This window comes from Quercus robur, chromosome 5, assembly GCF_932294415.1.
Source record: "Quercus robur chromosome 5, dhQueRobu3.1, whole genome shotgun sequence".
Classification (NCBI taxonomy): domain Eukaryota; kingdom Viridiplantae; phylum Streptophyta; class Magnoliopsida; order Fagales; family Fagaceae; genus Quercus; species Quercus robur.
The window spans coordinates 8,520,867-8,547,555 of NC_065538.1; the positions used below are offsets into that span (position 1 = coordinate 8,520,867).

Genomic DNA, 26,689 nt, shown 5'->3' on the forward strand with positions numbered 1-26,689 from the left:
ACTTTGAATCAGTATAACTAAAAACAATTAAATAAAATACATCATATATTCAGTAATAAAATATATTTGTGATAATTCTTTACTTGAAATCAGTAATACATTAGAAATAAAATTGTAATAACTGTAAACAAATTTCAGGAGTTAAAATATGCAAAATAAAACCAATTAGGATAAGGTTACTTAACTCTAAAAGCCATTCCAACAAGAACTTTTCCCTATCACTTTCCCTAAAATCCTTAGATATTACCTAAAATAATTTTCAAATATTTTTTTACTCAATAATCAAATAATTTAAGAAGGACTTATATCGGTACCTGAATAACAGAAAGAATTCTAAAATATCCAATAATTTCTCTTTATTATCTCAAAATAAAAATCCATGTATTCAATATATATATATATATCCTATGCTGCCACTAACAAAACTTAGGATACATATAATCATTCAATCTATAGTTCTACACGTGTTCCCTTTTTTTTTTTTCTTTTTTGTGCCACTGCCGCCTCTAGTTTTCTTTTGGCACGAGGACAAATCACACAAACCAAGCTCTGCCACAAGCTTTTATTGAAACTATTCTTCCTCTACCAAGTCAAAAAAAAAAAAAAAACAATAATAATATATTAGAAAGAAGTTGACGTTTCTTCTTTGCGTCAAGCGGTTATTATTATTATTATTTTTTTCTCCATCAATCCGATTCAATTCCTTAAGAAAATTTCATAGAACACACCCATTCCGCCATGGCTAAAGGAAGTCTCACTGTTGGCCAAAATACTCACATAAGAAAATATTCTAATACCTCATAAAGTTTAAATTTGACAAAAGAATAAGATTTCTTAAGCTCTTACCTCAAGAATGTAGTCAATCATTCTCTACTTCAATCTTTTGAGTAGTCTCCTCTCTCAAATTATTTCTGCCATTATACGCTGACTTAAAAAAATTAGACTATATATAACTAGGGTTTCAACTTTATTTTCTAAAAAACCCCTTAGCAAATGTTAATTATAACAATTGACCCCATAAACAAATTTACTTAAATACCCCCCCTTTTTTTTTTTTTTTTTTTTTTTTTTTTCGGGTATTATAGTTAGAGACACATAAAATGACACAATTTTTATCACAATTTGTATTGTACCATCTTTACCACTTACAATTTACCACGTGACAAATTATGGCAAAAATTGTACAATTTTATGTGTCGCTACTATTATTCTTATAAGTTGAGTTCAACCGCTATTCAATATAGTGTTCATAACTCTGACATCAGCATCATTCTTATCTTATCATACGATCTCATTAGATAACTCTCTCAACATATCTCAATTCCACCTATTGCGAGTGATGGGGAGGAATGAGACTTTCCTTCTCCTCTTTAATATGTAGGGTCTCCAAACCATAAATGATTAAATTTAATAAAAATTGTAAATTATAATAAAAAAATCAAGTGGATTGCGGGACAGCTAACAAATAATTATGAGAGGAGAACAGGACAAATGTTGACTTTACTTTTTTTTAAGGGTCCAAATAAGTTCTAATGTTTTCGGAACATTAGATCCGGTCGGATGGTAATATATGTCTAAAAATAAACATGTATCATAATTTTAATGGATCCAGTGTTGTTAGACACTAAACCTAAACCTTTCCTTTTTTTAAAAATTCATAAATGATAACTTTTACTTTAATTTTTTTAGGACAAAATTATACAAACACCTCAAAAATTTTTTTTTTCAAAGGTAGATTTGTCCAAATAAAATTAAGGATGTGGTTAAATTGGTTATTCTCTAACTGAAGGTGGCGCAGTGTATATTACTATATGAGAAATGATATATCCATAATATTTTCAGAACATTTTTACAACAAATCCTAAGTAACAGGTTGTTATTGGTTGTTATTTTTGAGACAAAAAAGTAATCTTAGTGTTAGGTTCAAATTTGAACCAACAACAACTAACCACTTGTGATTTGTTATAAAAATGTTGTAGACGTAACATCTCTATATATTTGTTTGTTTATTCGCATGATCGAGAATCTCTCACACAATAGCTTATTGCTACTGCAGAATCTCTCAAACGTAGCATCTGGGTGCTAGGGGCGTACCGGAAGAATGTGAAACGAAAGAGTTAAAAAAGAGAATAAAAAAGTTTTAGGAGTTAAAGAATCAAATAATATTTCTATTAAAGATTGTGACACATTTTATAAAAATACGAGAACATAAAGAATAGTTTAAAAAGACCACAATTTTTTGTTTTTTCCTTTGTTACTAATTAGTAAAGAATATGTTAAGAAAATCTCTAAATCATGCATGAGGTAGAATAAAGAATCATGCAACATAGACAACAAATTCACACCTATTGAGTTGGAAATTATACTAATTCTCGTATAGCTCACTATCGCTACTTTATTGTCATATAGCCTGTAATTAGTTACCATGCTAACGTGAGCAATAAAAGTCAAAATTATTAAAAATAAAAAGTGAGATTTTTTTTTTTTTTTTTTTTGAGGGGGAAAGTTAAAAGTTAAAAGGTTAAAAAAGAAATCAAAGAATTGAGAATTTTTTTTTAGGGTAAATTGGAGTAACTTACTCTGAGGTTTGGGTAATATAAAACACATCCAAAGATTTTAGAAAATGACCAATTTGGTCCTTAGAGGCTTAAACACTAACACTATTTGTACACTAAATCATTTGGGGGTGTTTGGTATAATAGCTTAAGAATTGTTATTTAGAATTTTTTGAATTATTTATGGATGGAAAAATATTTAGAAATATGTGTAATATTGTTTAAAACATGAGTTTGACACCAAACAGGGGAGATTGTAGGAAACTAGCATTAAAAAACTAACTATTCAGTTAGTTGGACCCGTTTGCAAACAATTTGTGGTTGTAACAACTCGAGCCTTAGAGGGTCGATTTAGGGCCTCTAAATCGACCCTCTAAGCCTCGGTTTACCTGGGTTAACATGCGAAAATTCCACGTGGAGTACACGAGGAAATCGAGTGTCTGAGACTCGATTTCCGCGTGTACTCCACGTCGAAATCGAGTCTATGAGACTCGATTTCTACGTGTTCTGCACGTAAAAATCGAGTCTATGAGACTCGGTTTCCTAAAGGTTAAACCGAGTCTCAGACAGTCGATTTTTACACTTTCAGAATTCACACCTCTTGGTTTGTCTCTTTTGGGCGCAGAGAATATCTGACCAGCCAGGCATTGGTCATGTCTTTTATGTTTTATTTTGAATGTGTAATGTTTGTCTAAAAGCTTATAAAGAAAAAGTCTTTGGGCGTGCAGAATATCTGACCAACTATGCATTGGTCATGTCATGCCCATTTTTATGTCTATTTTGAATGTGCAAAGTCTGAGCAGCACTGTTTTGGCTGTAAGTCATATCCGTGTTTTGTTTTTTGGGTGATTGGTCAAAAAAAAAAAAAAAAAACTCTCACACAACTCTCACACCTTCAGCAACTTCTATCACAGAACCTCTCTCAACAACTCTCACAAAACATCATACAACTCTCATAAACTCTCATACATCAGCAGCAAAACATTGCTCCTCTCACTCTCATACAATCTCAGCAGTATATTTGCTCATCCTCATGTCAAGTAAGGGTCTCCTCCTCACTCTCTAGTTGGTTGTTTAGTGTATATAGCTGCTTTAAAAAGTGTTGCTTGCATTGAATTTGTCATGCCATTTCTTGATAAAATATTTGTTTGTATTAAATATTTATATTTGTTTCCTAATAAGATATTTGTTTGTATTAAATATTTATATTTGTTTCCTGATAAGATATTTGTTTGTATTAAATATGTATATTTGTTTCATAATATTAATTTTTTTTTTTGAGTAACCGGCCTGGAAGCCCAGGCAGGGCTCCTTATGTATATTAGTTGGTTGTTTAAATATGTGTATATATATTTATATTTATATATTTATACAACTATATGTTTAAATATTTATATAAATATATTTATATTTATATATTTATACAACTATATGTTTAAATATTTATATAAATATATTTATATTTATATATTTATACAACTAAATGCAAATATAAATATAAATATATATTTATATAAATATATAGATTTATATTTTATATTTATATTTATATATATATATATATATTTATATATAATTATATATTTATATAAATATAAATATATGTGTATATTTATACAACCATATATTTATATTTATATATTTATACAACTATATATTTATATTTATATATCTATACAACTATATATTTATATTTATATATTTATACAACTATATATTTAAATATTTATATAAATATATAAATAATAGACACATAAGGAAACAAAAAAGAAACAGGTTCAAAGAATTGTGCAACCTCCAACTTTTATGAAATTCCAACCATGAGAAAGACATTATTGAATACAGTAAAAGCTGTGAAAATAATTGGATCACCGGTCCAGTTGCACCTAATTAAGCAGTTGGCATTTTTCCATTTTCTAGATGACATAAAGCTGATGACATATTAGCAGATCTGAAACAAATTTACTGTCATGATGGATTTTTTATTGTATGATTTTTATGATTCAGAGTCAAAATTTGAGTTTGTATATCACATCTAGTATATTTCACTGTATATTAATGCCTTGATTTTCAAATTAGATGATATGTCTAATTTGATTGATCATGATCATATTCACATTAGTGTTTTTTTTTTTTTTTTTTTCTTTTGTCTGATGAACCCTGCTCTATGTTGTTTCATTAATAGTTGTGTGTAATAGGGTATGCCATTAATTTCCGTAGCACTGGAATGATGATATTTTTATTTATATTTTTGTTAGAGCTGAGTTTAAAATTTGTAATGGGGGTGAGTTTTGTTTTTAGTTTTTTTATTTGTTTGAGTGTGTTTGTATGTGATGTGGGGTGAGTATATGCAATTGTTACACTTTTAGATCCGTTGTAATTTTTGTACTTTGAGTAGATAGAAAAAGTTTTGTAATTGATGTTAAATGAAAGAGATAAAATATGTCACTAACATAAATTTCCTTGGCTTGGCTCTCTAATAGGTTCACAATCTTTGAAGAATATTGATATAAATGTATACTTCGGTGGACCCCTTCACAATCCTGAAGGGATTGACGGATTCCCATTTAGAGGGGAGGGTATCGAATGCTACTACATGATGTTACGTCGTAAGTTGAAGACGTTGAATGATTTGAAGAGGAAAATAATGGACGAATTGAAATTGAATCCTGCTTGGTATGACATCAAGATTATTTATCGTTACCCACAAGAAGTCCTTCATGAACGGATAAATTATGGGTATATGGCGATCAAAGAAGATAAACATGTAAAGATGATGTTTAATAGGATCCAAAAAATGCCCCAAGTAAATGCTGCTGAGTTGTATGTAAGTTTGGAGGCGCCTGCAGATAACACTACTGAGGTGGTGCAAGAAACAACTATGGCTTTACAATTTACAGCCCTAGATGATGGATGCACTACAATGGGAGGGTATACGATGGGAGGGTATACTGCACAAGGGTATACGATGGGAGGTTATACGCTCCCATCTCAAGATCATGTTGCTAATACTAGTGAAACCCTCTATCGTGAAGAGACACATTTAGAGGAGGAAGACGAAGACGAAGATCATGTTGCGAATGATGGTGAAAATGTTGAGGTTGTGGATGAGTACGAAGAGAGGATTGAGCAAGGCGACTTTGAGAACGATGTGGATGAACATGAAGTCGTTCCCAATTTTAAAGAGGAAAATATGGAGGACCATGATGAAGGTGATGCAAATGATGATATTGGTGTCCAGCATAATAGAAATACGACCACTGGCTACAGACCTCCTACTGAGTCATTCTACTCAAATACTTGGGAAGATATGGTTGATCCTTCACGTCTTCAGATACCATTTGTCTCTACTTGGGAAGATGGGATGCATTTTTCTAAAGGGTTGACTTTTGCAAATAAAGATGCGGTGAAGCATGCATTGATAGTATACGCAGCAAATGATAATAAAAATTTTATAATCCGGAGGTCGACCAAAACGAAATTGTGCGCCGCATGTGTTGATGACAACTGCAAGTGGTATGTTGGGGCATACATGAAGACTAAATTCAATGGTATGTGGATGGTTACGTCTTATGTGGGTCCACACACTTGTATACCCTTTGGCCTAAAAAGAGATGGTAGAATGATGGATTCGCATTTTGTTGCATCAGAAATTGTGGGAAAATTGCAAAAAAATCACACTACACGTATTGATGACCTATAGGAGATCATACGTACTAAGTATAATCATGAGCTTTCTTACTATAAAGTATGAGACGCAAAACAAAAGGCAATTGCTAAGATATTTGGGGATTGGGAGGAGTCTTACCAAAAGTTGTGAAAGTTGTTGTTGGCATACTTGGATGAGGACTCAGGTACCCAGTACAGCTATCACACCATACCTAGGCCAGACGAAGGTACTGCGGTACTACGCTATGTATATTGGGCATTCGCTCCATGCATTGCTGCATTCCAATATTGCAGGCCAGTGATTAGTATTGACGGGACTCATCTGTATGGTAAATACAAAGGGGTATTGATGATTGCAATGGCAACCGATGCTAACCAAAAGGTTTTGCCTCTCGCCTTCGCTGTTGTGAACAAGGAGTCAGGGGCTAGTTGGGGGTGGTTTTTAGAGTGTCTCAGGACTTCCATAGAGCATGTCATACCTAACGATGGCATTTGTATTATTTCTGACCGACATAAAGGTATCAAATGTGCCATTCGAGAGTGGCCTAGATGTGAGGACGGAAGAGAACAGGTATATCACCGATATTGCCTTCGACATGTTGCTAGCAACTTCAACAAACACTTTGATAACCCGATTCTAAAGGCATTGGCCTTGAAAGCTGGATATGCGAGTAATGAAGCTAAATTTAAGTCCATAATGCAAACCATTAAGGAGGCCGAGATTAATTTACTGAGGGGTGTAGACCCTACTGATACGCGGATTGAACGTTATATGCCATACACATATCTAGTGAGTGAGGATGTGGAGAAATGGACCCAGTCACATGATGGTGGAAGACGTTATGGGGCAATGACAACCAATATCTCTCAGTGCTTTAATGGGGTACTTAAAGGTGCCCGCGGTTTGCCCATTGCTGCAATGGTTCATTTCACTTGGTGCAAACTTGTTGCATATTTCCACGATCGACATAAACAAATTACTTCTGATCTCTCTCGAGGTAAGCTGTGGAGTGATTATGCAATGGAGATCTATAGCAGAAATGAGCAGAAAATTGCAGGACACATTGTGAGGAATTTTAATCATGCAGAGGGTGTATATCAGGTGGTTACCTCGTACAATGACCATAGAGGTGGAGGGGGAAACCACAGTCATGAAGTGCGCATATTTGCTAGAACATGTGGTTGCAGAAAGTGGCAAAACTTGAAGATCCCTTGTTCACATGCAATTAAAGTTCTTCAAGATCTGCATCTCAATGCGACCAACTATATTGACCCATGTTACAGTTTGAACAACGCCATTCTCACATATTCACATAATTTTGTGGTACCAAAGTCAGAGTCTGAGTGGAGGGACATTTTCGGACCACGATGGGTGCCTGACCCACTGCTGTTGCGGGGCATAGGTCGTCCTGTGAAGTCAAGAATAAGGAATGAAATGGATGGGGTACAGCGAGAACGGGGAAGCCGGAGGGAAGATCCAGACTTGAGGGAGACTCAACCGAGGCAACGATGCGGAGTGTGTCATCAAGAGGGGCATAACCGTAGAAGTTGTCCCAATTCCCGTGGGGCATCGACAAGTGGTACTGCTATAAACTAGGCAAGTGCCCTCACTGTTTTTATATAATATATTCAAAATTTCATTTCCTTATTGTTCTTTGCATTTGGAAACTAATGACCGTATTTTAATTTTTGGCAGGCAAGCGGAAACTCGATTTTGCTAAGTCACATTGTACGTGGGACTTGTGGTTATCTTCTGTATGGACAAGTGCTAGGTGACTATGTAGAGTCTGTTGTATCAGTATGGAGAAGTGCTTGGTAACTATGTAGAGTATGTTGTATCAGTATGGTTTAGTATGGACAAGTGGTAGACAAATATGGAGACTATGTTGTATTTATTAGTTGTTATTTTGGTTATTGTTGAATGTTGTTGTAATTGAACTATTTGCTGTCCATTGTACTTGTTACTATAGTTGCGTTGCGCAGCTTTTGCCTATAATGCCAGCAATTATATTACTTTGGCATTAGTAGCTACTACTTTGGCAAATTCAACCACAAGGCCCTCCTTTGAAGCGATGATAGCTAGTATTGAATGTTTTTTGTCTGTTAATAGGGAACCTATAATGGGTATGAATAGTAACTGTTTGAATCCAGTTGTTTGCATATGATGTATGAGCAATTTACCAGTATCATATGCTTGTATCTACTTGTTTACCGCTGCTCATGTTATGTGTTCTGGCTCTAGTTTACTGCTGCAGGTGAAGGGAAACCAATTATGGTTTACTGCTGCACGAGTAGGTGCCAAAAAAAAAAAAAAAAAAAAACCCCAGTGGAAATCGACTATAAGATGGTCGACTTCCATTGGGGGATTTTTTTTTTTTTAATCCCAAGTTGGGAACTAATTTCAACAGGCAAGTGAATAGGATTGAAGTGGACTAAAATAGACTGAATGAACCTAATAGACCGAATTGGACCAAAATAGACCAAAAGGATCAAATAGACTGAATTGGACCGAATTAACCAAAGTGGACCTAAGTGAACCAAATTAGACCGAAATGGACCTAAGTTGAAATCGACTATAAGATGGTCGACTTCCACTGGGGGATTTTTTTTTTTTTTTAATCCCAAGTTGGGAACTAATTTCAACAGGCAAGTGAATAGGATTGAAGTGGACTAAAATAGACTGAATGAACCTAATAGACCGAATTGGACTGCAGTGAACCGAATGAACCTAAATGGACGGAATGGACCTAGGTGGACCGAATTTGGACCAAAATAGACCAAAAGGACCAAATAGACTGAATTGGACCGAATTAACCAAAGTGGACCTAAGTGAACCAAATTAGACCGAAATGGACCAAATGCCTAATATCATATAGTCATAACCCTTGTAGGTCTTGCATGAAATACATATGCCAGATCAAACGAGCGCTAAAGTTGATGCCAAAGTTGGCACTTAACATAAAGTCATAACCCATGTGTTTATAGTTTTGATCTTCATGGCGGTCAACATGAGACCTATTATTGCCCAACTATAAAATGCTCACTGCTTGTTCCGAGAAACTAAAACTGGTTTTTCAAATGGAGAAACCATCTTGCTTGTACAAAACCATCAGTCACGAATTGCTGAAAATGATACTGTCCCTTTTGAAACACTATTTGAAAGAATCTTAACACAAGCTGATCGGACAAGTTCACAAAATATAAGCCAAACAATCTATAGAGGAAGTTCATACATCAAAAGGCACCATGCTATTCTCTCATAACTTGACCAATCAAAGACTTAAAAATAAAACGTATTATGCAGATCTTATATTAGTTGCTGGGAAGCATAAGCAGGTCTCCTTCCATTAACTTTACGCAGAATATGGTATCCTCAAGGCCATTCTTTGGGCAAGCCAAGGTCTTTCTGAATCTGGGTCAATGAAACGAGGCATGAGGAACTGTTCTGCTTCTTCGTCTATCAATTCTCTAGCCCATGCGACCCTCTTTGATGGGCAACTACTTGGCCCATAGCACCTGCATTTTTAATTGAAGCATTCCATACTTATTTAGTGTGCTATTAAGAATAAACTTTCATAAAGTCACCAGCATCCATTTCAGAAGAAAAGTCAAAGAAAAGAAAGTACAACCAACTCCACCAAAACAGTAATCCAACATGTTATCAATTCATTTTCATTTTCATCTCTACTCAGCATCAAAAAAAGGTTATCAAAGAGCATCTGCACTTGTTACAAGCTACCAAATCATAATGGTAAAATTGGCGAAAATTTTATTGCAATTTATTAATTATATGGTAAAAAATGCGATGTTCATAATAAAGGCTTATGGTCATTAAGCACAGGAATTAGTAAGCAAAGAATTTGAGAAGCATGGTGATGTGTGCTGGCAGCAGCCACAGCAAATTGACTATGCTGGGATTGGACACTTACCAAGTTAATTGAGTCATACTTTTCATCAGCATCTGTAAAACAAGAAAGGTATGTTGTAAGCACTTCACACACTAATGTAGAATGACAACAATCTAGTATAAAGTAATTACATAATTTTTTAAGGTAAAATACAAGAAGCCTGGCCTGCACTGTGCTTTCTTCTGCTTTTGATGCCAGGTACAAGCAGGTTGGAGCCACAAGACGCGGATCATATTCTGTCATACTCTTTCTGAAAGCACAAAAAGAAGTTAAGCTTAGCAAGCAAAAGAGGTGATGCTATTTTTGTTTTTTGTTTTTGTTTTCTTGTTTTCACTTTCATCAGTCACTTCATCAAATTCAGAATCCTCAGTGGCATGTTCACTTTCAGAGTCACTCAACACATACCTTGTTTTCTAACTTGGTTCACCCTTTGAGGTCTTGCTCTTGCTGGTGCAACTTCAATAGTTTCTTCAGTACTGGCAGAAGTAGAAGCAGAACCCGAATTTTCTTCATTTTCAGTCACTTCATTTACCTTACCAACCCTTCCCAACACAGAACCACTTTTCTTGTTGAATGGAGATGCCCTCATCTTTCTCACTTTCTTCTCCAGTGAAATCCTGGAATTTTCAGCAGGCTTTAACATGTCAGTTAAAAGCTTCTGGGCCAATGTCTGAGGCTGCTGCTTATTCGTTGCACCTCTCTTCTTTGCCGCTGCAGGGGCCTTAACTGCCTTAGCATTTGCAGCCAGTTTTCCCCCGCCCTTTTTCCTCGCTTCTGGAGTAGCTACAACTTCTATCTCACTATCTTCATCATCATCATCATCATCATCAATGTCATTAATATCATTATAATCATCATCATCATCATCAGATATCTCCGAAACAGTTGCCAAGGGCTTCTTCTTCTGTGCAGCAGCAGCCCTTTTGCTAGGTTCTTTCTTCTTGGCTGGTACTTTGGGCACTTCAGTCTCCATGGCTGTCAGGCATAAAAACAAAGAGAAATTTACTGTGGGAATACTTACAGAAAAAACAGTCCAACACATTCCCAATGATCACGGTAAAAGATCATGGAAAAATTCACAAGAAACTAATTATTAGTGATGCTGAATCTCAAGTGGAAATTTTAGTTGGTGCTTGTAACATGGAAAATTTTTATCTATGTACATTACAGTATTTTGTTCTCTTATAATTGATTTTATGAAGAAGAATAATAGAAACACAATTTCTCACACAAGATCATATATTAACTGGTTTGCAAACAATATCCCCATATCATCCACTGTAATTTTTCTTACATTACAGCTGAGTTGTGTAAAGATCATAATAACACAACCTAATGAAATATAATAATATAACATTTACCGGCTGATTGATCAGGAGATGCATCGAGGTTATAGGCAGCAAGTCGTTCTTTAAGCTCATCCTTTCCAAGGAAAAATAGAACATAGGAACAGAAACAGACCTTAGCAGGAGCTTTCCTAGAGCCTGCTCTGTCTTTGGGTTTTGCTGCCTCAGGAGCTTTCTCTGGTAAATGAAGCAGAAGTAAACCAAAAATCAAACAAAAAGTAATTCCCATATAATAAACATAATATTTTTTGACACTTACCAATTTCCATTGCAGCCACAGATGACGAGACAGCTTCTGCAACAGATTCTGCATTATTTGCCTTCTTATTATTGTTCTTCCGTGGGTTCTTGGGTGCTTGTCTAGCAGACTTCATAGCAGCTTCACCCCTTGCTTTGCCTCTCATTTTCTTTCTTAACTCCTCTGACTCACATCACTTCTCTCTAGCTCCTAAATGACATAAAACTAAAAACAGTCAACAAATAGAAAGACAGAAAAATAAACAAATCATCACAAGGAATTGTTAATTTTTCAGTCATACATCGAGTTGCCCCTCCAAAGCATCAAGATCTGTCCTCCAAAAGGACTTTGGAGTTTCCTTTCTCAAATCATCAACCTCCTTATTGACCTTATCCCTTTCAGCGCATAACTCCTGAACCTTCTCAATGGTCAAGCTTCCAATTGCCATGGCCAGTAGATACTCATAATCACTTATCTGTACCCCATTACTACTGCTGTCAGCAGGAGATTTCACTTCTGTTTCTTCTGTATCATCAGTTGCACCAGCAACTTCTGGCTCAACAGCTTTAGTTTTCTTTGGAAAAGGAGTGAAACCTTTTGTTTGCAGCACAACAAACAGATTAGCTCTCTTCCTATTACTTACAATGATCTCTCCCTTCACAACTGCAAGGATAAACCTAACCTTGTTTTCTAACTTCAACAACTCCATTTCACGTTTGTTTAGTAGAAATTTCTGCACAAAATACAAAAACTACAATTAATAATTGTTTCCCTAAGAAATGGCTGAAATTATTGAGTATCAGTGTTCTATTTGTGTTCACACAACAGGCCATGACATCAAAGGCAAAATAGACCCATTGTAATAAATTTGTTTTCACATACTCATTCTTCATCCCAACTAATGAAAAAACAATTTTTTTTTTTTTTAACAAGAAAGGTGTGTTCCAAATCACTCATCACTAATACATTGCCAATGCCAACTGCTCCACACCAACATTCTTTCAAATTTCCTCTCAAGATATAAATTCTATGAAGCAGCTTAACAAGCTTGCAATTTCTTAAAGCAACAAAGTTTTTCAGCAATTAGATTCTTCTGGAAAAAAAATACAAAAAATAATAATAATAAACAAAATAGATTCCAATATGTTTGACTGTAAGTCTGCTATAAGATGCTTCCAAAAAGAGAATTTACTTACTACATTCAGGATTTCCTAGAGATTAATATTCATGGAGGAAAAAAATAAATAAAAATAGACCTATGTGGAATGTGGTCAACTTGTAAATAAAAATAATTCAGAATACTTGGGGATGTTGAACAAATTACTGGGAACTCTCAGCAGTAGAAGAAAAACATATGCTTGTCATGACGAATACCACCTCTATTTGGCAATAAAAATAAGTAGAGAAAAGAATGAAGCTTTCATGGTAATCATCCATGTAATCACGACGGTCCTACATAACAAATTAAACCTTGAACTTAGGACAAACTTTGAAACAATCATACAAGTCTTTTGAGTCCAAAAAATAGGGAGAGTTTTAGAGAGCCAGGTAGGGGGGGGGGGGGGAAGCTCTCTAAAACTCTCCCTATATGGAATGTGGTCAACTTGTAAATAAAACAATCATAATCTGCATCAGTTTCCTATTATAAAATTCCATTAAAATAAAGAAGTGTTTCCATCAACTGATTGGCAGTACATTCAACATTATTTAGAAAAAAGGCCAAAAGCTTCCAATGAAAATCTTGGTTGGACACAACCACAGAGGAAATTCATTGTATTATTATGACATCTTCACAAAAATAAAATCTTGATATGAAAAATGTGTTTTGTCACGTCTGTAAAGAAGCCTTTGATGGGGAACAACCATTAAATACACAGAAAATGCAACACAATCAATTAATTAATCACAGAAGACCAAAATTTCCTCAAAAATTAAAGGATTGGCTGGCCCAAGCCTATGATAGGCTTTATCACTTTTATCATAAGGGTGATCATCAAACAACCAAAAGAAACAGATGAAATCATGAAAAATTTAAAAGGAGTGATGCCAATTGTACAAACCCTTCTGTATCTGTCCTTATATCTATCCCTGTACCGTCGATCATAACCCCGCTCTCTTCTCCTCCTTTCACCTTCTTCTCTTGCTCTTTGAGCTTCCTGCATGATGTTTGAAGATTTAAAATCACTTGGAATGAAATTCAAGTAAGACTAAAGAAATTGCAATCAACAGTAAGTATCGTTAAGAACCTCTTCCTCTCGTGCTTTTCTCACTTTCTCTGCTTCCTCAAAGGCCTCTTTTTCAATCTGAAGTTACAGAAAAGATATGCAAATAAGGAACTACTATTGATCTAGAATCTAACAATGAAGTTTAAGGAGAAGGGCCACACCTCCCTGTTTGCAAATACTTCTTCCACAACTTGTGTTGCATAATCTGGGTCATCACAGATCAAAACATTGTCGTAAACTGACCCACCCTTTACCTGCATTATTTTACCCCATTAATCATATAGTTTATTGATAACAAGAGCAACATAATAATCAGTCTATCTAGCATAGTAGATTGAGACTTATGTCCTACCTGCCAAACCTCAATTCCTACATACTTAATTGGCTTAAGCCCATAAACATCAGGGTCATCTTCAAACTCTGGACATAGGAAAAAGAAAACCACTTAATGTCAACTTCAAATTTTTGTACCTGCGGTCCAAATTATTTTATATTTTATAATCAATGAAAAAAATTATATAGGTATGCTTCACAATACCTGGATTATCAATCCAAGGAGTCTTCCATTTTCCTTTATAATTGGGGTTCTTAATTTTCTGTCAAGTCAAAAAAGCAAGCTCATGAGAAACTGCAAAGGAGAATCAAGCTTCAAGCATTTTTGTGTATCTCTTGAGCTCAATTGGCATACCTTGGGCTTCCATGGTCCTTTATACGCTGGATTAGGTACCTTTGGGGGTTTCCACGCACCATTCTCTTCATCATCCCAGTTATCAGGCTGATCAGGGAAACTAAATTATGAGATTTTTTCATCTTCTATCATATTTTTCGTTTTCTTTTATCTTTTCTATAGGCACCATATCACAAAATAGCAGCATTAAACATCAAACTGGAAAACGGGAAATGAGGAGAGAAGTGGAACGTAAAGCAGCCTTTTGAAATATAACTAGCCCTACAAATTATGACAATTAGTAGTAGTGTTGGGTCCAACATCATTAAAGCCAGGCATTAATTCATATACATGGCTTTGCGTATGCATGGCTTCTTAAGCAATCAACTAACCTCTTTAGCTTTTGGGTCTGGAATTTCTTTTGGAATTGAATCATATCCCTGCAATACCAAGATAAACATTAATGGAAGCACATAATTTATACAGATACTAATTGTATTTTCAGTAGTTAGAAAGAAATACAAAGTTTTAATACCTCAGGTTTAACCTCACTAGGATCATCAATATATTCCCTATCCTCCCAGTCTGCAGGCTGTGAGATATGACAAATGACAGTCAAATTTCTAATGAAAATTTCTAGAACTTGAATAGTTGTCATAACAACAAGGTGAATCACAAACTATCCTAGGTCCACTTATAGATTTTCTGCTTTTGTTTCCAAAGTCCTCCAAGTCTTTAACAATTTCTTCATTCATCACACCATTGGCGCCAGCAACATCACTATTCTTTTTCAAAAATTCATCCCTGTTCAACGAGCTGAAGATAGCAACTAATTTGCGTTGTCGAAACTTGTCCTCCTTCTCACGAACCTTCTTATGCAGCCAATCAGGACGTAGTACCCTAGGGACGGGATTCGCAACCTGAAAATTTCAACTCATCTTACATGAGGCACACAAAAGAAAAAGGGAGATACATAACTTCAACAAATAACAATGAACAAGCAACACAACCTTTTGCATTGCTGCAGGAATGGTAATAACTTTCTGAATTGCTGAACTAAGCCTTTGCTTGTAATAAGACCAGTCAATAATGGATCGAATGCCCACATCTGATGAAATCTTGCACCATCTCCGCACATAATGCTTCATTATTTCTGTGAATTCAAATGTGTACATGCTTTCTTTAGTACATAAACAAGAAGCAAATGAAATTTAAGAAAACCATGGCAGAACTTTACCAGCATCAGTTTCAAATATTGCAACAGGAACAGCACGCTCACTTAAGAAAACCTTGGATGATGCATTTAAATTTGGCTACATGCAAGTGGTATAATTAAAATAAATGTCAGATAATTGATGAGGATTTTGACAGTTGACATAAAAAAAACAAACACCAATAACTATGTAAAGCATGAAGAGCAGAATCGTACTTGGTTTTGAAAGTAAAGTTCCCCGGAAAAGATCCAGGGAGCACACACCAGATACCATCTCTATCTAATTCAAGTGGTTTTCCAATTTTTTCAACCAATACGCGAGCATTCTGAATTATTTTTGCTCCTGTATACGTAACTACTCCAGCCATTTCCATTGAGTACCATCTTGCACCCCTGGAAGAAATAAATGTTTGAGAGATAACACAAACACAGAAGCCACTATAACAACAGGCTCCATACAATTAGTTTTCAAACCAAATGGAAATCACCAAACTCAGTTGCGCATGACGTAACCATAGAAGGAATTCAGTATACACTTATGGGCAAGTTGTAATGAATCATAAAGCACTACCATATCCTGCAAAAACAATATGAGACTATGTAACTCATCATCACAAATTGACTATATTCCAATTGTTCCAAAAGCTGATGAATACAACAACCACCTTGTGCTTCCTGGATTTTTATAGAATTTCCACTAGCCTTGGCTTCTGACAACTTCCCTTTCCAAACCTTGTGAAGTCCTTTGTATTCATACCTTCTGTCCCGAAAGCTTGAACAAGATCAAAAGAAATGCGACTTAGTGAAAAGAAAATGTAATTCAGGAATACACAGACGCACACAAAAGGACTTTCCTTTTGAATATTACAAATTCAGAATTTATAGCATACCAAAATTTTAACTGCTCACCTACGAACAGTGTCAACCTAAAATGGCTTTTCCCGCATGCAGATCCCTGCTTCTTGGAGTTCAGTGACTGGCTTATCAAGTACCCGTTTATATGCCTGCAGAAGACAGTAAAATTTATTATCTCTGGTATTACTTAAGCAAAAACATCTACTAGTACCAAGTGAGAAATATACCTTCTGACTGTACTTTTTTAGACACTCTTTTAGCCTCAATTGTTGCTCTGTCTTTGGTAGGTCAAGAAAAGATTTTGGCAACTGACCACCAGTACCATCAACGAACTCAGACTCAATTTGCTTCTTCAAATGATAATAGTCACTGAAGTTATTAAGGAGATTAGCATACACAATCATCAGTCAGTCTTTTATTGATGCACCTATAGAAATAAGGGAAGACTCAAACTAGAAATAAAAACCTCTTCTTTGCCATGAATGTCTCTCCACGCCAAACCCATTCAAGCTTTCGTAGACAAGTTTTTCCTGGACGGTTGAAATCACATGCAGTGCAGACCTCATCTGTAACTATTGATGGTGGCCGGAATAAAACAAGAAGAAACCTTGGTATACATTGATAGCAAAGGTACAAATTGGGGGGATGAGACCAACAAAAACTATTTGATGATGCTGATGTACAAAACAAAATAAACATTTAAAACCACTAATATATCAGCTCAAATTGGAAAAGACATTGTAATGCACTAATCAGGAGATAACTCTCAAAGAAACAAGATAATTAAGAGGCATGAAAAAAGCATGTTAATGAACACAAAACCTTAGCAGAGCAATGTGATCCCACAGCGGGCGTGTACTAGGTCAATCTGGGATATATAAATGACTACATGGAGTTCCAACTGTTACTAATCTATTTGATGTATAGCACAAATATGGCTATCGCTTTCTCAGGTTGTGACAAACAGTATTTAGGCCAACCTTGTAATGTAATGTCACCTGTTGCTTGGGGACAGTATAGAACTAGGTTGACCTTTGCTATAAAAGCAATTACAGTAATGTTGACAAAAACTTGTGAAAAGACAACAATTTCCTTGCTAAGGATAAGAAAACTGGTTTAATATGTCAAAGTAAGTGAACTTGCAGTAATTATTTTCAACACTTTTCTCCAAAGTCATTTGTAATTTTGATTTCAAAATTTTGAAACCCAAACGATTCTTTGTTAGTCACTACTACACATAGAAGCTTTTCTGGGCTGGAACTCTTTCAAGCTGACTTAGGTTTTCTATTATTTGCAAATCATATTGTAAAAGGGAAAATAATAATAAAGTTACCATAAGCCATCTAGGAAAACACTATTTATTGGGAGAGAGTATTTAGCACAAATGCAAATATACCTTTGATTTCCTCTTCAATTCACCCCATCTGATTGCTCTAGTACAAAGTTGCTCCACCCTCTTGTGCAGAGCATGTGATTTTCCTGCAATCACATTACATCGTTAATTAACCCTTAAGAAAGAGGGCATTGTTTGATAGAGTGTACTGAATCAAATTGAAACAAGACAAGGCAACAATAAAACTACTTCAGCTCGTGTAATAAAACCATTTAAAATAAAATGTAATTTATGGTTAGAGTGGGTCTGAATCTGTACTTGTTTTCAGAAGTAAATACTGCACTTGATTTAAAAAGCTGAGGAAGCTTTTGGTTTTTTCCTGAGAGCATTTCCAAGGTGATGACTTAACTATAATCAGACTATATAAGCAATAACAATAAAATGAAATTCCAACAACAATAGAAATAATTGATAAGGAAGATATACTTGCCTGTTCTAAGATCCCGACCGGCAAAAACAATGGGCTCCATGCCTCCATCTAGCTCTGGCAGAGCAACTTGCAAAGCTACCTGAATTGGGTGAAGCCCCAAGGTACTATTCAACCATTCCTCAGTTGTCTGGAATACCAGAGGCAATGCAACAATATAAGGCACATCAAGCTTCCTCAGTGCCTCAACAGCCCTGGGATGATCCTGCCTGGCTGGCCCCCCGACAAGTGCAAAACCAGTAAGTGATATCACTGAATGCACAAACGGCTTCTTCGTGATTGGATCAATCAAATACCTCTCCACAGGCCCTGAAAAGTCAAGCCCACCGGCGAAAATTGGAATCACTTTAGCCCCTTTTGCCTCCAATTCCATAATCACAGCCACATAGTGACTCTCATCCCCAGTAACAATGTGACTCCTCTACAAAATCAGACCAACAATTGGTGCATTTGGACCCTTAAGCTTCTCATTAGCATCCTTTCTAGTATCATACCAATTCAAATACTCCTTCACATCCTCATACATACAAGGAGCCAAAGGATGCCAAACCCCACTATCCAAATATAAAACCGGGTCCGAATACTCAATCTTGATCCCCTTCAGGGCAGGCACATAAGACCCAGAAATCATTTTCAAGAAATTTTGCAGGTTATCAGGTGTGGCTCCTAGCCAAAACTGCAAACTAAGTATATAAACCCTAGCATCCTGAGCCTTATCACTAGGCAAATATTTCAAAACCTTAGGCAAAGTCCTTTCAAAGTAAGTTAACATACTCTCTGCAAACCCAGCAGACTGCTTCTTTCTCTTAAAGAGCTGGAAAAAGGGGCTCTTTCACTGTCCCAGCTGTGACATACTGAAAGACCCCAGCTTGTTGAGTCTCATTACCTCAGGCATTGAAGGAAACACCAACACTGCATCAAGTCTTTCCCTTTCTTTCTCCACAGCATCCTTAACCTTCAAAGCAAGCTCCTCTACAAAAATGAAAGACCCAATAAAGATATTGGCATCCTCAAGGTCTTTACAGAAGGCTTTATATGTTGATTCATCACGAAGCTCTTCAACCAAGTAACCAACAACTTGAAAGGAAGCGTTCCTCTGGTTTTGGTTGAGAACCTGAATTACGGCTGTGAGTGATGATTGGTATTGTGCTTCTAAGACTACATAGACAATTTTGACTGTAGGGAGGCCCTGTTTGTTGTCTGGGACAATTCTACGAACTTCTGGGCTGGTTTGCGTGAATAGGCCATTGCCAATTGCAGTACATTTTACTTTTAAAATGGAGGACTTTGATGGGTTGGTTTGGTGGGGTTTCTTGGGGAGGAAAGAGTGAAGAAAGTAATGCTTTGTAGAGAGAGAAGAAAGGTGGTCAGTTTTGGAGGTTGGTAACGTAAATGGTGAAGATACATATAAAGATTTGTGTATCATTACCTCATTTCTCACATATGTCACTTTAAAATACCCTTCAAATTCCGGTTTTGGAGTATACTCTAAGTCCTCTATATCATCTCCAACACACTGAAAATAAACACAAAAATGTTGCAGATATTTATTAGCAATTGCGAATGAAGGATTGAGTCTATCAACACAGAACAAAATCATGGCTAGGGGATCAATGAATAACAAGCAATGGCAATAATGGGGCTTACATAGATGCAAAAGAAATGAATAATAATTCATTTTCATCAGCAATCACTGGAGGAAATCAAACTTTTATGAACATATACTGGCCACAATCTTAAAAATCATTGATTTGGTTAATTAATTACAAAGGTAACATAATATTGGAACTCGAGAATATAACATCTGTTGTAACCAAGAGTAAATCATAGATATTATAAGGAGATAATCTTCAATGCTTGTCAATGAACTGAATTAGTATTGCCAAAATAGTTAGGATATATTACTTATAAAAATAAAAATAAAATAAAAAGGAAAGCTCTGGCTGTCATTCACTAGAAACATCCATACTAGAGCCTGACAGAAGGACTTCATATAACATCTCCTGGCCAAAAATTAGTAGTAAAATGAAACAATAAGTTTGTAAGAGTTGAACTCCTATGCAGTCATCTTTTACAAATACATCCCCCCCCCCCCCACCCCAACCCTGCTCCTCACCCCCAGGTTCTTTAACATGCATCTGTGAGAGCCATTAACTCTACCAATATGTCCCAAACTTCTTAATTAAAAAGCAGATAATTCTCATTTTATACATCTTAGGCTGATAAATCACAGTTATACTGGGAACGGGGAGAAGCATACAACAACCACCCCCCCCCCCCAAAAAAGCTTCGGCATGCAAATAACTAGTTATAAAATTAAGCAACTATTATAGCTGAACATAAGACAGACCAGAGGAATCACAAAATCTTATTGCAAGACAGATAAAGAATTCACTGAAAGAGCACTAAGCTTAAGCCAATCATGTGTACCTCTTTGTTAATAATCAGGTACCCTTGTCCATCAACCATGTACGAAATCATCATTATTAAATCGTATTCAGCATCAGGAAATTTCAAAGGAAGCTTTGTAGTCTCAATATCAAATGCACAAACATGCACTTCAGCACGTTGCAAAAGATCTGTCCTCTTTTCCAGCATAAGACCAGTACTGGATACACTAACGTCATACCATCGCCCACATCGTACATCTGAGTCATGAATTTCTCAGTGTCTCTAAAGGAGATAGAAAAATAAAAATGAAACCTCAAAACAAATAGAAAGAAACAAGAAATCACCATTATCAATGGCAAATCGAACATGATAAGGAACATCATACTCGCGGAGATCAACAATACAGTCTACAAAATCTTGAGGCCTTTGTTCTCTACAGATCAAGTACCAAATATTTTGGGATAAGTAAAGAGATACCACATGTAAGAAGAGGTAAAAGGTCAGTGCTAGGGAGTAGAACTGCAGAAAGAAAACAATAACCTTTTCACTGAAAGGGCAATAATGGCTGGTTCAACGCAAATGGAACCTGAATGAAGAATAGAGCCTTACCTTTTCCCTGCTATAATGGACTCATATGCTTCTGCAGCATAAAATTTTTCCTGGTTTCTTTGAACGACATGCAATAGGTCACTCTTCACATTCATTAATTGTTGAACCGTGTCAAAAGATAGCTTCAAATAAGGTTTGTGCAAGCCAGACAAATGGTTTTTCTTTCCAGAAGCATACAAAGATATCAGAATGCATATATAGGGATACAGAATTATAATACCAACTCAAGAATAAATAATGATAATGATGTGCAAGGATATGACAATTAAATAACCAATCATAACAAGCCCACTATAGTAAATTAAGTCTGCAGGTGAATGATATAGATTATAAAATTATCTGCAACAATTATTTTAGCATGGTACGACCTAACACTCCAAAAAAGATGATTAGCAAGAAAATGGGTTGAATAGACAACTATACACCCTAACTGCAAATTTGATGAATTTTTTTGCAAAACATAATGGTTATTTAATCATGAAGCATACAAGGAAAGATAACAAAAAGGTGGAATGATATAGTTTAAATATTCTTTGTCAATCATAAATAAATCATGCAATCCTATGCATACTTCCAGAATTTCTACAATTTAATGATAGGCTAACAAGAAAAGGCTAATGACCAAAAAGCAGAGCATAAGCCCAACTTCTGCATGAAGTACAAATTCAAGCAATAAAGATTAATTACCTGAGCCGCAGAAGTTGCACCATGCCGTTTTGACAGCTTACTCCGATCAGGTGCAATAATTGGGTTCTCAAAGTTACTCACCAGTTCATCTTTCGGAGGTTCATATGGAGGCACGTTTTCAAGTTCTGCTTTACAAGCAGCAAGAAAAAGTTAGCTTTAATGATTCTTTGTTACCGAGATTCTTCTTGCAACCTCACGTGTTCCACTTCTTTATATTTCTTTCTAATACCCCTTAGGAAAAAATATAAAGAAATGGAAGACCTGAGGAAGCAAGAAGAAGCTCGGAAACATAGAATAATTAAAGCTAACTTTATCTTGCTGCTGCTGAAGCAGAACTTGAAAACATGCCTCCATATGAACCTCCAAAAGATGAACTTGTGAGTGACTTTGAGAACCCAATTATTGATTTATGCCTCAGGTCGTGGGTTATGACGTGAACCCACGACCTGAAGCTTTAAGCCCATTTTGACGAAAATACTTTTCAGTAAAAAAAGATTAGAAACCTATTAGAAATAAGTCATGCCATGGAAAACAACACACCCACGAACCATTTACAAATTTAATTGTATGAAGTAACCAACCTCAGTATTAATCCTTGCTTTGGATATGGCATCATCCTTGAGCAAGTTCTTCAATACCTGCACAAAGTTCACTAACCATTAGCATCACAAGTTGAAAATCTCTATACACTGCCAATAACCAAAAAACCTAAAAACATAGTCACTTACCTTACGAAATGGAGAAACTATAAATAAATATAAGAGCTCAGGAAACAAGAAGAAAATTGTCAACAAAGAATCATTGATGCAACAAGTTTGTAGCTACTGCTGAAACAGAACATAAAGCAAGATAGTTAGTTCTTGTTAATGCATGCACACGGAAGCGGGAATTAAACTTCTTTTCATTAATAACAAGAGAACCATAGATAACCATAAACACATGAATATGTACCTCGAAGATAACAGCAACAAGAATTGTATTATTCACAAACACATGAATATCTACCTCCAGCTAATGTCCCAACTGTACCTTTCACCTAGTTCAAATAATGTACATTAAAACCAGTCAGGCATAAAATAATTTCATGAACTTTTCAACACCAGCTTGAAATGTCTAGTTAAAGGAATAAGGTATCATTTGAGTTACCTTTTTTGAACCTTACGCTTTCTCGTATAATAAGGAGGAGGTCTTGCATGTCCTTCGTCAGATGCCTTGGGCCCAGCGTTATGTCCATGTTTGTGCCCCTCTGTCCCACAAGGAGGTGCCTTAGATATGCGTTTTGGCCGACCTTCTGCCGCTGCAGCTAACCCAACAGGCTGCTCAGGCTGAACATGGGGTGGGTCAACGGCTGAAGAAGGGCCAGTGGACGTATTGTGGGAAGGTGGGAGGGGTTGCAAGTCAGGAGGGGTTTGATCAAGACCCAGGTCAAATGATGGAATAGGTGATAGCTCAGGAAATGACCGTGGGGTGGGTGGACGAATGTCAGACCCAGGACAGGCATGTGGGGTGGGTGGAGGGATGGTGGGACTAGGGGATTCATGTGGGGTGGGTGGAGGGATGGTGGGACTAGGGGACTCATGTGGAGTGGCTAAAGGGATGGTGGGGGTAGGGGATGGATGTGAGGTGGGTGAAGGGATGGTGGGGCTAACGGATGGATGTGGGGTGGGTGAAGGGATGGTGGGGCTAAGGGATGGATGTGCGGTGGATGGAGAGGGATCGAGGGTAGGGACAACCTGAGGGGTAGCAACAGGTGGACGAGAGCAACGTCCGGCAGGAGCTGTGCTTGTGCTTGGGCTCTCAGTAGTGCTTGGCCTCTGAGTAGGCGCTGCCGCAGGAGTAGCTGCCTCCTCGTTCGGGGCCTCAGGTTCCCGAGGTCGTACACGGCCAATCTCATGCACTGCCTCCAGCACATTAATAATGTCATTGTGGGCCTCCGTGCCACTGGGTGACGGCGCATCATACGGACATATCCTTCAATCTGCACATGGAAAAACCAAGTATATTAATAATGCAATATCAAAATGAAGAAAGCCAATCAATAGTATAATAAAGGTTGGTTCCAAATTGATACGGCAACTAATAATTGGAAATTATAGGGACACCAAGTGTTACATTGGACTAAATTAAAACTAGCTTTTGTATTAAAGATGTAGTTAGCGGATATCGTGTTCTCAAAAATGCAAATTAAAAATTCAAATGAGGAAAAAAATTAAAAATAATAAAAATGGAAAGAAGAATGTATACCATAACTCTAAAGGCTGAAATACGAGATATGACCTTAGAGCATCCCAAATTAGATTTGTATATGAACAAAGTTCTCTATAAGGTAAATCAACAAGATTGTCTATAAGCAATCTTAAGCAGACAACAATTTAAAATGGAGGTTTGATGCTAAGCAAACATTGGACCACATAAGAAGAGTTCTCTAAACAGTGGTAAACTAAGTAACAAGTACGGTAAAATGTAGAACACGTGGAGAAGTTACCATTAGAATGAATCTAGCACCGGGGATATCGATAAACCTTCGAGTTATCCTTGTGAACCAATCGAAGTACTCGTGCTGTAGAGGCATATCACCAAGCACTGCTTCACAACGCTGTTGAAGGCGATGACCCCACTCCGTGAGATGCGTAGCATGTCTCCGCATCCAATCAACACCCATCTTCCCCCTCAAATCAATGGCATGAAGCATCGGGTCCGTGTTAACATGGCGGGGAATTTCTTGGATCATCCCAAATTGCCGAACGACACGATCCGGTGTATGTTTCTCTACTAGATGGAAACATACAAGCGGCACTATTGCCGTCCACACTGCCCTCCCTGCAACGCACCACGGCGGAAGGTTCTCGTATTCATCTTCATACGGCTGCCACACCACCTACAATAGCCCAAAAACAAATATGCAACACATTAGGCAACTATCTTTCTATTTCAAAGTTCAGCAAATATATATCTTCTTCTTGAACATGTTGAACAAAGCATTTTCATACCTGGTTTGGCAACATTAAAGCTATTTGCTCCCGATACCTGTCCCTGAAGACCTGGGCGGGCCTATTTTTCTTGTTTGGGACCCACACCCACGTACAATCAAGAACAGGGGATCAATATCTACAACTTCCCAAGTAAGATAATATTATGATTAAAACTATAATGTAATCAGATATAACTACTAATAGAATCTTATAGAAATTTACTCAATTAATAATATCACTAGAATAAAAAAAGTCCTTATAAAAACAAAGCACATACAAGCCATATGATAATGACAAAATTAGAGTATATTAACGTAATCATATATATTGAAACTCTGTTTAACATTTTTAAATGTTGACATAAATGATTCGTACAACCCTTTTAAATAATAAAAAAATTTATATTTTAAGTTACATGATTGTAAGCTTAGGTAATGATCGCATATTGTAAATGAAGTTACTAAGGTACAGACTTACTTAAGGGACAGTGGACCACGCACTAGAGGACCATAAGCACCCACTGGTGGGCCACGCTCAACTGCCGGGCACAAATAGGGGAATCTGGCCCACGCCCAATACTGGACCAACAATAAACACCCACCAATCTGACTGGCTTTCTTATCGCTTGCCTTGCATAACTGTCGGTACAACCATGCAAGGCAAGCACTTCCCCAACTATACCTTTGTGGGTTGCGAAGTCTTCCAACTGCTGCACCCACATTAGATGCACCCTATCACCGGATTTGTCCATGAAGATTGTGTCCCCCAATAGCGCTAGGATGTAGCATCGTGCATACCTATGCACTTCATCGTCTTCAGCATTAGGCGGCAGTGGATGGGCAACTTGCTCCAAAAGCCGTTTAATGAGAATCCTCTGCCAGCACGTTCCAGATGGTCTTCATTGGTAGGTCGAAAGCCAAGGTACTCATCGCACACATTCTCCCATTCTTTTTGTGTGCTCCCTGTTATAGCGTCACCATCAATAGGAAGTCCAAGAAGAACCTCCACATCCTGCAATGTGATGGTGACCTCACCATGCGGCATGTGGAATGTGTGAGTCTCGGGCCGCCATCGCTCCACTAAGGCCGTTATCAGGCCATGATCAATCTCTCTACCCGGAGTCCTGAGAAGTCCCTCCAAACCAAGTGCCTTAATGATGTCAATCACTCGATCGTCCACCATTGGTTCTCGATTCGAGAACTCTTCACTACGGGCACGACATTTAAGGGACCCTGGATCCTGCACAAAACATAACCATGGATTAACATATGACAGCAAGTTAAGTGCAATAGAAGTTGTTTATAGTATTTATAACACCCACCATGGATTAACATAACCATGGATTAACATACAACTTATTATTAATTTCTAAAAGCTAGTTAATGACTTGATGCTAACTAAGAAAATTACACTTTAAAAATATTTAGGTAATAAAATCTCTTATTGGCATCAATGTTAAACATTCGTTTTTTCTAAATAAACATGTAATATTCATAGAAAGAAAAGACTTAGAAACAAATCACAGGGGGAGGGA

The 26,689-nt window shown here is 36.6% G+C and overlaps 1 protein-coding gene and 2 pseudogenes across 1 annotated transcript; all 3 read right to left on the bottom strand.

Moving 5' to 3' along the window:
• Window positions 1-9,344: 9,344 nt before the first annotated feature.
• LOC126725040 (DNA topoisomerase 2-like) lies at window positions 9,345-12,439 on the bottom strand (annotated as a pseudogene).
• Window positions 12,440-13,021: 582 nt separating this feature from the next.
• On the bottom strand, window positions 13,022-15,281 carry LOC126725043 (calreticulin-3-like). The gene is made up of 9 exons (XM_050429527.1): window positions 15,144-15,281; window positions 15,001-15,048; window positions 14,630-14,716; window positions 14,480-14,537; window positions 14,294-14,361; window positions 14,103-14,195; window positions 13,963-14,019; window positions 13,777-13,872; window positions 13,022-13,168 (listed from the first exon to the last, which is right to left on the bottom strand). Exons 1-9 carry the CDS (start codon window positions 15,264-15,266, stop codon window positions 13,037-13,039), a joined length of 762 nt encoding a protein of 253 aa, XP_050285484.1. The 5' UTR covers window positions 15,267-15,281; the 3' UTR covers window positions 13,022-13,036.
• Window positions 15,282-18,413: 3,132 nt separating this feature from the next.
• On the bottom strand, window positions 18,414-21,606 carry LOC126725042 (magnesium-chelatase subunit ChlH, chloroplastic-like; annotated as a pseudogene).
• Window positions 21,607-26,689: the final 5,083 nt, after the last annotated feature.